Source organism: Ixodes scapularis, unplaced genomic scaffold, assembly GCF_016920785.2.
Source record: "Ixodes scapularis isolate PalLabHiFi unplaced genomic scaffold, ASM1692078v2 PGA_scaffold11__112_contigs__length_91849675, whole genome shotgun sequence".
Classification (NCBI taxonomy): Eukaryota; Metazoa; Arthropoda; class Arachnida; order Ixodida; family Ixodidae; genus Ixodes; species Ixodes scapularis.
In genome coordinates this window covers 34,073,349-34,088,489 of record NW_024609837.1, presented here as the reverse complement: position 1 = coordinate 34,088,489, position 15,141 = coordinate 34,073,349, and the positions used below count along the sequence as shown (strand labels likewise).

Sequence of the window (15,141 nt, the reverse complement as noted above, 5' to 3'; positions counted from 1 at the left end):
GTCTCTGCCTCACTCCCAGTGTATTCACAGCTTGAACCCGGACGCCGCTCCCCTCGGCTGGTCCGGCCGCGGCTTCTTCTTCGCCACAGCTATTGTGGAGGTCACCCGGTCTTGCAACCGCTCAAAGAACTTCTTGGACGAGGAGAGGCTCTTTTCGGCACGCTTGTTCTCCTTGCGCTGTGAAGAACATAGATGGATTACGGTGGCACATCATTTTGGACTAAAAAACAAAGTCGGGCACAGCTGCACTTGTTTGCAGCCAGATGATAATCGGTTAGTTTGCACACGACCTGGTCAATCTGAACTGCTCGACGCTGGCTCACACACTTGCGTCCGTTTACGACCGAGTCCTTGTGATCTCCTACGACGAGAGGACATGCTGGTGCAGTTTATGAGGTGGCCCTGGAACTTCATCTCGCCAGAGCGAAGGGTTTGCAGTGTTTGCGAGATCAAATGTACATACCATTTAAGAGAAGTGGTTGTTTATAACACTGTCAAAAGTTTTGCGAGCCAACAAAGAAAGTATGATGCACCATAAAAATGGGGAATATAAGGAAATCCCAAGGGCTCCACAGCTACCCAGCGGACAGCACCAGCGTCTTCTGTTGTGAGAGAATGCGGGAGGTTGTAGGGCACTTGTTTGTAAGCAGTTGCAAGTGTATGAACCGGCCCTTTACGGTCAAAACTACACATACTATGTTAAATGGACAACTGCGAATGCTACGAACCGTCGGAGCCAATCCAGAGTTGAGAATGTGCCACGTGTCATACCAGCTAGGTGCAATGACACTCTGAAGGCGTTGGATCGGTTACAACTCGCAGCGTTTGCCGCAAGTTATCTGGCTACAACGAATCCATTTTCGAAAGTACTTTTTAGATTGAACCATTATTAGTAACTTTACGACGCAATTGAGTTTAATGTGTGGCTGCTGAGTAATGAGTACCATGTTTCCCGGTGTATAAGCTGTGTTCTTTTCTCCCAAAGTTTTCGTCGGTGCAATGTATGTGACGGTGCCGCTCCTATGTGTTTTGTTTACAAGTATGGTATCAACATTTACGACGGGGGAGGAGTAGCGGGGCCCCCGCTGGCAACCTGCTCTTCCGGCGGTCCAAAGATGGTCTGAAGCGTGGCAGCAAAGATCCGCGGCTGCAGCGACTCCGCATGCCATCCTTTGCCGCTCTCTTTAACTACATAGTCTTTTTGAGAGTTCCTGCTCCCTCTTCCGCAAATATTGCAATCAAAATATGCGTATGCTGGCTTACAAATGCAGTGCCGCCACGCCAACCGCACAAGGAAGTGCAACTTGAATAGAGACACTTTCAGGCAGCTGTGCATGGGCGGCATCATAACCGACCTTAAGTTTTTTACTTTTATTCCATTTACTTCACTTCATCATTGCCACGGCAGGACAGGTTATTGCCACTTTAGGTGCAACTGCATCCTTCTCCCCAGCATGGGCCTTTGTGAAGGTTCGTCAACGCCCGTTTCAGTGGCTCGGCATCTTGGCAAGACAAGAGAAGGTCAGTAACGGCGACTCAATCTGGCACGTGTTTGAAGCGTCTATGAAGACGGCCATTTATATGGGGTTGTGACTTCTACAGTGGTGCTTTTCATAAACCATTCCAATAATCAATAATCACCTTTTGCATACTGCCATCTACTAGACTGTCGATCGCGTTCTGAGCATGCACAGTAGCTCTCCTCTGCAAAAATATTGGAAGCCGCAGATGCGCCCACAGTGGCAAGCCTGGGTGATATGCGCCGGAAACGTTTAAAGACCGGAAAATATGGTAGTCCTGGCAGCTGCTTAAACCAGGTCTTTATGGCAGCAGAAACTTCCCTAACGGTGCGACATCGAAGAAGCAGGGAAAACTCACCCCGCCTGCCCTGGCAGGCTTCGCCAGCTTGGTGTTGGCAGCCTTGACCACCTTGTCCCTGGCCTCCTTGGCCTCGCGTTGCAGGGGCGGAGCCTTGGCAGCTGCCCTGGCGGCCGCCTTGGCAGCCCTCCGCTTCTGAAACGCCTTCTTGAGGCGCCGCTCGCGCAGCCGCTGCGTCCGCGTCTTCTCTCCCGGTGCCATGAGCTCGCCCTTCGTTTTAGCCTGGGACAAATTGCAGATTGATTATAGTCATTTCACACGTCTACCATCCGAGGGTGGCATTTGCCTTGGCCATTTATTCTGAAACCAGGTTCCGGGGAACACGGGGCTTCAACCTGGGTTCCCCAGGCTCAGAAATTTCCTCGGCCGGACCCTGCCCCTAGGCAAAATGTTTTTTCCAGTGCCGCTCTGGGCCACTCGTTGATGCAGAATTAGAAGCCAAACTGTCCCTGGTAAGTATGCACATCATAGATTACTGCTTTACTGCATCAATGACGAGACTGGGAGCGGTTCCTCTGCTAGGACTTTGATTGAGAGAGTGGTTCCTCGAAATAGGAACGTTTAACAACCCTTTGGCAAATGACACTTGTCCGAACGAAGCTCTGCTCACGATTCACAACAGAATGACGTTTTAGCGAATGGCGACGTTCGTTTTGGCAAACGGTAAGAGAGCTGGTTTTGAGGATGTAGTTGCTGGCATTATGCAACGTGTGCGTCGTGCAGCGGTTGCGTTATGGTTTCACTCTGGTTCGTTCGAGCTTCTCGGATTTGTATGAGCCGAATGCAGATGAGATGGCAAAAACGGTCAACCATTTACCCTCGAAAGTCGACTATCATCAATATTGACTAGGCACCGCAGTTGCTCTTTACCCATGCACAAATCAGGTTTCATCCTAATTTTAGGTGGCACTTGTGGAATGTCAATGCTGGGTGACACTGTGTTTTACCCATAGAGGAAGGGTTCTATTTAAATGTCTCACCCACTGAATCACCACTCACCTTGACCTCTTGGGGTGCCAGCAGAGAGGCGTCGCTCACCCCGATGGGAATCACCTCTTCCACATTGATAGAGGGAAGGTTGGACACCACCTTCACCTCGGCTGCAAGCTGCACGAGATTTGGGAATCGGGCATTGCACTACAGGTGTGCACTTATGCAATCACTAAAGTGTGATGCACATTTCAAGACCCGAGGCTTTGAGACAGAAGTAATTGTGTTTAAAGTCAGACTGACTTTTTTGTATCATACAAACGTAAATACCACACAAATTTAAATTTTACTGCATTTAGAAAAACATGCCACTTAGTCGTTGTGTTTACACAGTGACATTGATGCAAGAATACTGATAGAAAATGGGAAGGGACAACAGAAAAAAATTTAGCCTTCCATAGGTATCTAGAAGCAGTTAGTCTCTTGCACTGGAGAAAGTGAAGCAAGCATAAGATATAAATGCAATGGGATAACCGACAAACCAGTGTGTGCCAAAAATAAAGATTCAGGCACACGAGCCACGTTTTCAGCTTCCAAGATCCATCGAGTTTAAAGGCCCTTGAGATATCTGATTGGGATGGCTGGTGGTATCCTTTTAGAGCCCTGCTTAGCTACAAGCCTGGGCCTGCACTAAGTTGGCTGAACCGGGTAAGCACACTTACAGGCTTGGGCATCATGTGGAAGTTGGACAGCGCGTCCAATTTGGTGAAGAGGTCGCGCATCGCCGCACGGATCTCTGCGTGCGCCGGTTCTTCCTTGGCCGGAGCGTCTGCGTCGCCCCCCTGCTGCTGCTGCTGCTTGTCGAGGAACTGCTTCTCGTAGACATCCGCAAGGCTCAACTTGCTCTTCTCGTGGTCCAACGCGACGCGCCGACGCAGCTCGAATGGCTCTTGCGTCGTCTGTGTCTTCCTCTCCACGTCGTCCCAAGCCTTGTCCTTCACCCTCTGCAGAATTACATCCTCCAGGCAACGCGTGGTTTCCTCCGTGATTGCCGCCGCTGTTGCACAGGGATGGTTGAGACCTCAATTACAAACCCTTTTTGTTTTTTTTTAAGGCAAAGTCTCCTTCAGGGTACCCAATGTTCTGAACATGATTATGGTACATCCTAACTTTTTAGTACCACTAAATTTTAAGAAAAAGGAAATCATGTTTATTAACATTTAAATCAGTGGTTCCCAAATGGGGTTTTGCAAAGCCATCTTCAACCACCCCCCCCTTCCCTCTTTTTTGGAGAAATTTCTTTTTGCTGGCCCTGTCTGGTGGTGCAAGCTACCGCCCGTTATGAAGGGTACAGGCATTACATCTATTCATCCATCCATTCATTATTTTACTTGATGCTTCTTGCTTCTCCTGGTGTTTTCCCAAAAATATTATTTTGGTGGTCCCTTCCACTCTTATTTAAATTTTTATCGGTTTTAAATCGGTTGTACCCCCCTGGCGGTGCCGATTGAGGAACTTTATCTTTCCGTCTTTTTACATTCCTCACCCTATATTATGTCTATAACAGCAAAGGGATGCCCTTTTCACACTGCAATTAGCTGTCTTATTTTATACCCCCCCCCCCCCCCCCCCCTCCACCGCTGGCATGGGGTCCCCCACCACTTTGGTGGGTCTCCGAGGGGACCCCAACACATCCATGCTCGAGAACCATTGATTTAGATGAAAAGCCTTGTGTTACTCTTGAATTTAAGGATGACTGCATAGAGTGCGAGTTCACTCAAAGCTCTAACGGAATTGGTGCTAACTTGAAAAGCCAGAATCTGGTACCCAAGTATTTTCTAATGGCCAATTCGTCTGGGCCCGCATCGCACCGGTGCTGTGCAGTTAGTGGTACACGGAAGGCTAGAGGGGAGAGGGGAGCTTCCCTCCCTCCCCGCTAGTCTTTTGTGTACTAAAGTGGAAAGAGTTTACTGCACTGGACGGGGCCGGTCCGGGCCAAGACGAATTGGCCATAACAAAGACAGAGTTTACAGAGATGTGGGCACTGCAAATATTGCACCAGGAACGCATCTCTGACTGTTGTGTTCACTGCGTTTTTGATTGCAGTCCCTTAATTTCCTTCCAATGGTGTTTGACTTTTGTCATGCTGTTGCCTGCCATGATCTTGGCAGCGGCAGAGCCACAGAGATGGCTACAGCAGACCCTTCTTCTGCTGTAGATCGCTCTCCCATGTTACAGTCCACAGAAGCATCAGGAGCAAGCAATTGAGACACCGCAACAACGGCAACACTCGCATTTGCTCGTCTTTCTTGCCCAAACTTTTACCACCAACCACCGGGATCACGACAGCTGAAACCATGACATGCCAGCTTCTGTGACACCATTTGTCGCCACTTCAAGACTAGAGCACTATATAGCTCCTACGAAGCAGAGTAGTGCAATCCTTTGAACCGCGTGTTTCACCGACAACATGGCCGACACAGCAGCGCAGCGCGAGTCACGTGGTACTCAGGGTTCCAGGAGGCGGCCCACATGGAGATAGACTCAACACGGCTGATTAAAAAATAAACGTCAAGTTCACTCTTTTCGAAACTAGTCTGTTGTGAAGTTGGTAAAGCACTAAACACTTTATCAAAGTTTTCATAATATCAAATGCGTGTGAAAATTTTGAGAAGACAATTTCCAAGGCAATGGCGTTTGAAGCAGACGATTTTTGTACGCAGCGGAGATGGACTTTCTGGGTTGGCCGGAGCAGGTCACGTGGACAGTGCGACGTCTCCGTGACGTCGCCGCATCGTCTGCTGCGTAATGCCGCTCAGGCAATTTTTTTTTTTTAAATTACGCCGTTACATGGCACGCAACTGAGCGCAAATTATTCTAAAATGTTTCTTTATTATGTCAAAAACTATTGACGTTCCGTACATACCCACAATATTGAAGAAACAGCGAGTTTCTCACCTTCCCCATGCATTTCTGATCGGAGTTGGAACCCCCGGCATTCGCCGCTAGTCGCCGAAAGAGGGCGTTCTAGATTGTGCTACTCTGCTCCGAAGGAGCTATATAGTGCTCTATTCAAGACCACTTTCGACGCATGTATTCACTGGCGGCCATAGCTGTCTGTGTGACTGCTGAGCGCATACAGATGGCGAGCTTCTACAGGTCTTCTACAATGTGCACTCCACACCATTAAGAGTGCCGGTCTTAGCAGCCTATTGATGTGAGCTCGTTCCGAGCATGCAATCTAAACAGAGCCTTCAAATATGATGTCCAGCAAATATCCCCTAGAAGATGCTAAACACATCAGCCGAAGACGCGTTCCAGGTACCATACTACATAACTAGTGCCACCATCTCTAGAAAACATTGTTTTATGGCAACAGCCGTTACTTGCGAGGTTTTACGACAGATCCCATGGTGTGTTTCATGCAAGTTGTGACCGCGCAAAATTGATCCTCTTAATATAGCGTAGAACTTTTCCCTGACACCAGTGGACACCTTGATGACATCACATCATGTGACACCATGTCATGTAGCATGATGTGTGACATGAAGTCTTGGCATGCAATACCATCACACCACCTGACGCAATGATATCTGGGACACTGCAAGGAACTGGGAAATTTTTTAAAGGAACATCTAAGGCTTCATTTCGAGGTAAGGGCAGCTGGGCTCGGATGCAGTGTGGCCTCGTACGTACGTTGCCGCGTGGCGTGCTCGAACATGAAGTGCTCCTGCAGCAGGCTGTTCTCGGGCCGTCCTTTCGCTTCCACTTCTCCCTGCAGTCTCCACGTGCGAGGCTGCAGGTTCTTCTCCTCCAGCTGGTGGATCCGCTTCTTCAGCTGCGTTTGTTTTCACACGCTCCGTGTGTTAATCAGCTTCCGGATGCTACACTTCTGACAAAACTGGGGCAAAAGGGCGTTGTAAGCTAGGTGGCGCAAGCTGCCACCTGTTACAAGAGAGACGGCTACTGCCATCCAGTGCCTTAGAACAGTATTGGGTGACACAAAACATAATGCACTGGCTATGGAGAGTACAGTGCACCAATATAGCAAACATGTAGGGAAAACTACCGCATTTATAAATCACTGTGCAAAGGCTAGGTTACTTATCCCAATCTGTTGGTAGAACAAGCATAGTTTTAAAAACTGTGGTTTCTGTTATATGTGAGTTGCACCGCATATTTATCAACAGCATGTAAGCCTGAAATAAAAGGAGCCTCCATAAAAGTTTTAAAAACAGTACTAAGATATTCTTTAGGGCCTCTTTTACTTCTTGAAGCTCTGGAGACCATGTTTGAAAAACCAGTTCTATTATCTTACAACAGCGAAGGCGTTTATGGCTAGGGTTCCGTGGATTTTTCATGCGCGTCAACAAAAACTCTACGCTCGCACCGCCACATGCGTACGCCTTCCCCGTATAAAACATTCAAAGTAAATAACCAAAATAAAGCGTTGACAAACGCGCGTGCAAGATGCTCGTTGTTTTAGGCTCTTGCTTTAGAACAGTTACTGCTGCAGATGCCAGCACGTGCAGCACATGCTACGCCATTCCCTGCATTCTCCTTGATGCTTGGGAAATTCAGCAATAGGTCTATTCCGTAGATTAGTTATCAGTAGGCACCATTTTCAAGATCAGTAGACCCTTAGGTAGATAATAAAGGTTTCTCAAAGATGTGCCACTGTGCGACCCGCATCGGCCAAGTCTACGCTCGCACCGCCCTCTCTGTATCGTCGTTCCAAGTGCTTGCGTGCCTAGTTTCCTTTCCTTCCGCTCTCTCAAGGTGGCGGTTCCATTGCGCTTGTCTACTTTCCGCCGGGTAGTGGTCCCGTCGCACGTGTCTAGTTTCCCCCAGCTCCACGGGGTGGCGATTGTCGTTCATGCAAAATAATAACCACCGATCAAGGAAACAATAAATCTGTGTGTATTTTTTGTCACGACCACCACCGACCAAGACAATAAATGTGTTTGTACCTTCGTTAAAAAGTTCTGTGTCACGTCTGTGTCGCGTGCTAAACAGCTTCACTGGTCATCCACCTCCACAAAGTGGAATGGCCCTCGTGATTTTCGGATTCACACTTAGCTGAGGGAAGGTAATTGCCCCAGCAAAATGTTGGCTGCTCTTCTGAAATTCTTTTAAGAAGTACCTCTGAAATCTTCACCCCCCTGCCTGTTTCTTGCCTGCACCAAGAAAGACCGCCAGCAATGACTCAGCTAATTGTTATCCCAGGCATAAGTAATCATGTAATCAATGATAACATAAGGCAATGTAATTTGCATTGGTGTCCTGTCCCATTTCTTCTCTAAATATTTATAATTTTTGTCAACTCTTTATAAGGGGTAATAAATATGAAGTCTATCAGGGTGAAAACTCAGTTACTATTAGTTGGGATAGTGATGATCATCCTAGAAAATATGGTGAGTGAAACTGACTTACAAATTCTTGACCTTTTTCGAAAGACGATTTGTCAGTACCGCCTTGTTCCGTGTCCAGCGTTTCCGAGTCGGCAGATCTGGGAGCAGCAAACGCAGATTTTAAATAATCAATGTCAGTCTCTAGCCACCTGTTTATTTGCCCAGATAAAACATAAAATAAAAAAGTCGTAAATGTGAAAATTGCGTTCGTAAAAAACCATGTGCACATTTGGTACTAAAATAATGTTAGAAAACAAAGCTTGAAAAAATTTAATATACCACAATTAGTAAACGCAGCTAAAACTCACAAATTCAAGACTGGCTCCCGGTGTTGTTCTTTCTGCTATCTATTATCGCACGAGTTAAAACCTGTGGCTTGACTAGCACCGAGGAAATGCCGCAGAGGTATGAAAAGCAATCTCACCCTGACGCCACCCTACGCATCAGCTCCTCTATCCTGCCACCTTCAGAAGGGGGAGGGGGATCGAAGAAGTCTTTGTACTTGGCTTTTTGACCACCCTGCCAGAAGAAAAAAAAAGTTAGGACAATTACGAAACATGACAAGAGCACTCTAACAAGCATGAAAGAAGCGGCACTTTAATAAAATAACCGTTTAATTTTGGAACTTAAATATATGTACTATGTACTAGGTGTTTAGAAAAAAAAGGGACCCGCCTTTTCCCTACCGCAAAAATAAACTATGGTTAGTAAAACACTTAGTCTCCGCTCAAATTTAACTCAAGCGGCTGGGGCTGAGTGTCAAAGTTTTAGAACTTGCCATTATCTGATTCTAAAGTGATTTTAGAAAATTTTCAATAAGAAAATGGTGGAATGTCACTCATAGAAATGAGTGACATTCGCTATTGGGAACGGGCCCCAGGACTTTTGAATCGGGTATTAATAAGTGGCGTCTTGTCCCAACTGCTATTGCTACATTTTAGCAAAGTCTAAGCGTATGGCAATGCAAAGTTTAGTTTTGCGGTGAGAAAAACAAGTATGTTTCTTCTGAACACCCTCCCGGAGCATCAGAATTAGAATTCAAACAAGCACATATACGACATTTAAAAAATTAAATCTATAAATTGCTCTTAGAAACACCTATCACAGATCTTCCCCAGAAACCGTCTTCTTCTTCGATGAATTGAAGTGCGGTTTTTTTTACAAATGAACTGAATGGAAATGTTCCAAAGACCAGAAGCATCCAAACAACCCCTTCCATCTCTGGAACCAAAACTAAAAACCATAATGAGAGCTTGTAATGCATGTAGCACATGTCACCAGCAGGAATGGTGAGAAATTGTTCCCCAACAGCTACCTTTATAATGATATGCATTACATATTTTCTGTTCCCCCTCTGGCCATCAAATTCACAAAACTTCATCCAATGATATTGCATAAAAATTTCCGCATTACCTTTTCGTCCTCATCATCGGAACCGAGTTCACCGAAATAGTCAATGTCGTCTTCCGAGTCGCTGCCGTGTTGCTCGGGATCTTCCTGATCTGCAAACGCCTCCATATCCGCGAGCCGAAAGAATGCATCATCCACGACAGAACTCGGTCCACTTGAACCCGCCGCAGGACGTCGAGCAGATGCCTCTTCGGCCGCTTTGCCCTCCCCTAACTCGTCGTCGTCCGAAGCATCTTCGTCCGTCGCCACGTCGTCTGCTTCTTCCGCATCGTCGACATCCTCGTCTGCAGATGCAGCCTCTAATTGGACCTTGGATTCTCGTGGCTTGTCGAGCGCCACGCCGAAGCTAAGCGAGGACCGCGTTGCCACACGGGAGATGGACGCGATGCATTCCTTGACCAGGCGTGCGTTGCGCAACTCCAGCTGCTGCCAGATCTGCTCGTCGTCGAAGTTGTCGATGACGAGGGAGGGGAGTTCCGTCTTGAGGGGCGCCCTCTGCCACTGGCCCAGGGCGTCGTACAGGTCTTTGGTGAGGTGCTTCATTGTCTCTGCCACGTCTGGCTGCACCCTGCGACGCGATTTCATCATTTTTAAGCCGTGCGCACAGATGCCATACTCTCTCTCACCTTAGAATGGACCGCAGCAGACGCTACGACCTGTCCCCGATCAATTAATCGCTGTGAATGTATCGCGTGACTATGCACCCCCGAATCGCTGCATAACTCCCGAAGGTCACGTGACATTTGCACGGCGCTGGAATGGCTTAGGTGGCTCATAGCATTTGCTACAGCTCACCGTTACAGAAAACAAAGTATATGAGTGATTTGTATGCCTCCCTGCCTGATCCACAGTTTGCCATTTTCTCGAAAGATTAGAGAACAGAAAGTTTTCCTTGATTTTTCACACTTGTGCCAAAAATGTAAAATGTACCAGGTCCAAAAAAAATATTATATCACTTAGTGACTACTAGATGAGCCCAGTATAGGTCAGAGCAACCATGCAGCCTGCTTTCCTCTATTATCTGCAAAAAACAATGACCTATATAATGTGATGTGCAGTTTATGACATGGCTGTTTTCTTGCAGGTCTGCCTGGCAAGCGTTTGCTGAATGCCATGCATTTATATGCATAATTGTTAAATTATCTCCAAGCAACTAAAACAGAGCAAAGCTAGTCTTTCCTTGCCCCTTAGAATGCACGTGAATCGTGCCCACAGCATAATTTGACACCGGTACCCACAGCAGCGTTGAGCAAGGAATGGGCTGCAGTAGGAACCAATGTGAAATAGAACTGATCAGAATGTTGGCAAGACTTACATACAAGAAAAAAGCCTGCGCAGTCGCTGTTTCTCCCTAAACTTTTCTTCACATAACGATCAATTGTGTTATTGTGATTGGAACGAGAAACACATGATGATTACATGAACGCGACATTTTTGAAGGAGCCGCGCTTAAAAATCCGATGAACAGAGAACGAGGCTTCAGATAACATAACCCCTGCCCTGAAAGAGTCTGCTTACTCGAGGAATGTCTCCGGTTTTTTCGTGCATGACGAGAACGCGTCGAGAAGTGTCCGCATGTTTGCTTGAGTCGTCTCCATAGCCTCCATGCCGTCACATTTCGTGGAGGCCGCCATCTTCAAAAAACGGATTGAATGGAGAGAGTGTTACCGCTGAACGAATGAATGGATAAATGTTAATGGCTATTCTCTTTGTAATGGGCGGTAGCTTGCGCTACCTAGCCTAAGTCTAAAAAGACAATCAAAAAGACGCTGTTGTCACCTTCTCAGTGTGTACAAATGAACAACCGAAAACTCATGCAAGTCAAAAAGGTGCATAAAGCCTATGGAAGTGAGGTTTTGCGTGGATAATAACGCCATGAATAAATTGCGTCTTAATCAACATATGATTACTGCCAATGAGGTGTGACGTGTAACTGGGGTCATTAGAAATCTTTAAAAAAATATTTATTTTGTTTTTATTGCATTTCGTTTTAATTAAAGTATATTTAAAAGTTGTGTCATAGAGTTTTCTCAATGTATTCTATAAATAGAAGAATGAGGTGTCGGAATCTCTGTCTTTGGCAACTCCTGTCACCAGAGCTACAGAGGCTAGAAAGGGTTTCCTAGTGTCGTCAACGCGGCCGAGGAGCGGCAATATTTTGCGATGACGCGGGCAGGTGGCGCTGCTGCCTGCAGGCGCGCTGTAGGGAGGCCTCCCTAGGCGCGCTGTCGCTTGGCGGTAGGCGCGCGATTTTCAACGGGAGACGAGTCTCCAGATGTAAATGTGTGGCTGTTGTAGCGCTCGCTATCGTTTAATCTTCACGCACACACACATATATATGTATATATATATATATATAAAGACCACTTCCCTGCGAGTCTTGCAAAACCTCTCTGCTTCGGCGGGCGTTCTCCGCAGCGCGCTTGAGACAGACAGCGCGGAGCGGTACGGTCAAAAGAGAAGCGCTTGAGTGTAGTTTCATCTGCTGCACGCGTTCGCCTTTTATGTATGAAAGGTTGGAAGTAAATCGCTAAAATGAGATGATGACGAGAGTGTGTGCAACATGGCATTTATTTTTATTTTACTAATCGACCGTTGCAGACGCCAGCAAGCGCAGCGCGTGTAACAAACAACCCCTTCATCTCCTCATTGCTTGGGAAACGAATTAAAGGTATATTCGCGCAAGCAAAGGAAAAGAGCATACAAACTTGCGAATTATCCACAAAAAACATCACAAAGCTAAATGTCTATTCCAGGTCTTTGTTCGCGAAAAATTTATTTGGTGTGCTCTGCCTCTCCAGTACCGCACTCCGGTCCTCACCGGCATCGCCTCATTTTGAGCAATTTTTGCTTCTCCCTTTGGGAATCTCGATCCTTGTTAACAGCCTTAGCAAAGAAATGCATCCTGGTCAGAGCATAGAATTTGATGACATTTGCTGTGACCAAGCGCCCATGCTCACTGCAGCCAACCTCCTGCAGTGCATGCCCCTGAAGGAAGCGCAGGAAACAGATCATGCTCTTAGCGTGGAGCTTGTTTCTGGTAAAGAAAACAGTGAAGGCGTTTTCCAGTCTGGTTACGAGTGCCTCCAGTGGTTTTGAAGGGTACAGCAAACCCCCATGATCGAATTCTCTCGTCAATGAGGCGTTGCCATTGCACTCAGCCTGCAGGGGCAAGACACTCAAGCAAGATGCACATTCTGGGCACGGGAATTTTTTGAGGGACTTGCGGACAACGTAACCCGCTACGTAATATATCAGCCGACTGTCACTTCTTTTCTCGACACAGACGTGGTGGTCAATCAGGCTACTGTGCTCTTTTAGCACAACTGCGGCATGAGCCAGACTTCCCTCGTCCAACAGTTCATCAACGAGTGCTGTTACACGAGCAGCCTTTTCTTTTCCAGCATCAGATGGCTGCAAAAGTGTGGTTACAAGCTCAGCTGGCGAGTTTCCATTCTTTGGTGGTCTTGCAAGGCTGTAGAAAGTTAGGTTGTTAATAATGACCAAAAACTGCTCAGGGGAGGGGTGGTCATTACATCCAAAGGATTGTCGCACAATCCCAAAGATGTTTTCTAGTTTATCTTGACTAAGGTTTGCAGTCAACAAGTACTTGTAGTGCACTGAGGTAATCAGATAGTCCAGAAGTGACAGTGTGCTCTGTAGAGTCACACGGAGTCCAAGGGCAGTCCCTGCGCTCAGGAATCCACCACCGTGTTGGGCAGCATACTCCTCCCATTCACTTAAGAAGGCAATGAACTTTTTCAAAAACTGGGCACTTCCTGACTGGGCTCGAAGCCCCTTAGACGGGACCCTGGATGACATCACGAAAATCAACATCTCCATCAGCTTCACAAACTGCTCTGTTGGCTCCGTTGTTCTGAACCGTTTTTCCAAGTCACCTTTATAAAAGAAAAGCCCTTTCAACACCTCTTGACTGAACAGTTGAAAAGCCAAATTCACGCGCATTTTTTCAAACGCGTTCGGTTGTACATGTGCCTGTGTTATGTGTGGCATCACTTTCAGTGTCAATGCTTCCTTGTCCCTTTTCCATGCCTCTTTGATGACATCAACATGAGCATGACCACATGGAATCTGTACGCCTTTTGAGACAAAAGTATTCCGCACGCATTTGATCAGATGAGGAAAATCAGAGATGAAGTGTAGGCTCCTTGCTGTGTCGACAGGATGGGGAACCTTGCAGGTGATTTCCTTAGACGAAGCTGCACAAGTAAGGAATATCTGTGAATAACAGGAGATAAGCAAGAAAAGCCTTTCACTGTGATTCTGGGACGGAAATTATCCACCTTTGATGCCGAGCAGCTTCCAGAGACAGCGATTCCAGGGAGCACCATCACTTGTCCAGAAATCGACGAGGAGGCCAGAATTTTCAGCCAGTATCGTAGCCTCCAGGAGAATCTTCGAGAGGACAGGCGCCTTTACATTGCCTCTGGAAGCAAAGACTCCGAGGATTTGTGTCCACTTTCCTGCAAAAATAAGATGTTTCACTGTGAGAAATATAAAAATGTAAATCACGGCTTAGGCATCACTGAAGTAAATATGTTGTAAATGACATCACAAACTTCACTAGGTGGACTAGGCTCTAGGATGTACAACAACCAAAAAAAGGCGTACAATTGTATCGCCGTCACGACATACTTATTTAAATTAACTTGCCTTTAAAGGGTTGAAATACTACGACGAGGCCGTGGTCACTCAGTGCTGTCTCGTTGCTATCCTCCATGAAAGGACCGAGGTCAACGAAGCCACTCAGTTCGCCAGACGCCGTCACATTGATGTTCTCGGAGAGCTTAATCTCGTCATACACAAGACCACCATGGCGGCTGAACTCGTCCATGTCTTGAGTTTTCTTTTCCAAAGCTGAAAACACACTAGTGTTGAAACCAAACGTGCTTTTAAATCCCTGCATGTGTTTGTCCAGGCATGATTTGCTCGGCAAGGCAAGAATCTTGTGTCTTCTAACATACTCGTAGAGTTGGGGGCTTCTCATGCGCATCAAAATGCACTCCAGGACCCACTGCATGTCGTACGCCATGCCTCGGCTTGATTTTCTGGATGCCGCCTCAAAACAGGTTCTTACAGCAAGACGCTGCTTTGGTGGGAGGCTCCCGATTTTCTCCTCCAAAACTGAGCTGGAAATTGTTTCTGTGACTGCCCGAAGCTTTGCAACACTTTCTTGGGCTTTTTCTAGCCTTTTTTTCGCCCGGAACAGCTGAAGGGACTTCCTGGCAATCCGTTGCTGAAATGTCGTTCGACGTTTCTTCTTGAGCCTGTACGTCTGGTTTTGGATGAGCTTTTTTGTGTATTTGCATCGTAAACAAGCTCTCCCGTCAGGTGTTGTCACACAGCAGTTTTTTGCGAAGTGCATGGAACCAAACTGGACACACTGACCAGCTGCCACTGGCTCAATTTCACAGCCTGGGCAAAGAAGCAATTGCTCGGCCTTTTTCAATGCCCCAAGGGCGTCATCTCGTCTACTTACACAAATTTCTTC

At 46.9% G+C, this 15,141-nt stretch overlaps 1 protein-coding gene across 1 annotated transcript; it reads right to left on the bottom strand.

Moving 5' to 3' along the window:
- Position 1: 1 nt before the first annotated feature.
- Positions 2-11,345, bottom strand: LOC8037556 (U3 small nucleolar ribonucleoprotein protein MPP10). Its single transcript, XM_029973221.4, has 9 exons — positions 11,148-11,345; positions 9,633-10,197; positions 8,644-8,738; positions 8,242-8,317; positions 6,505-6,646; positions 3,531-3,865; positions 2,878-2,985; positions 1,879-2,100; positions 2-177 (listed from the first exon to the last, which is right to left on the bottom strand). Exons 1-9 carry the CDS (start codon positions 11,261-11,263, stop codon positions 25-27), a joined length of 1,812 nt encoding a protein of 603 aa, XP_029829081.3. The 5' UTR covers positions 11,264-11,345; the 3' UTR covers positions 2-24.
- Positions 11,346-15,141: the final 3,796 nt, after the last annotated feature.

What these genes read in the sequence shown, in the direction of transcription:
- LOC8037556 (XM_029973221.4), bottom strand. Translation starts at nt 11,263, where the DNA reads ATGGCGGCCTCCACGAAATGTGACGGCATGGAGGCTATGGAGACGACT. An exon ending in AAACCGGAGACATTCCTCGA is followed by an intron (nt 10,198 to 11,147) that starts GTAAGCAGACTC and finishes ATCGCGTCGCAG; the next exon opens with GGTGCAGCCAGACGTGGCAG. An exon ending in CGAGCACGCCACGCGGCAAC is followed by an intron (nt 3,866 to 6,504) that starts GTACGTACGAGG and finishes CCTGTGCAACAG; the next exon opens with CGGCGGCAATCACGGAGGAA.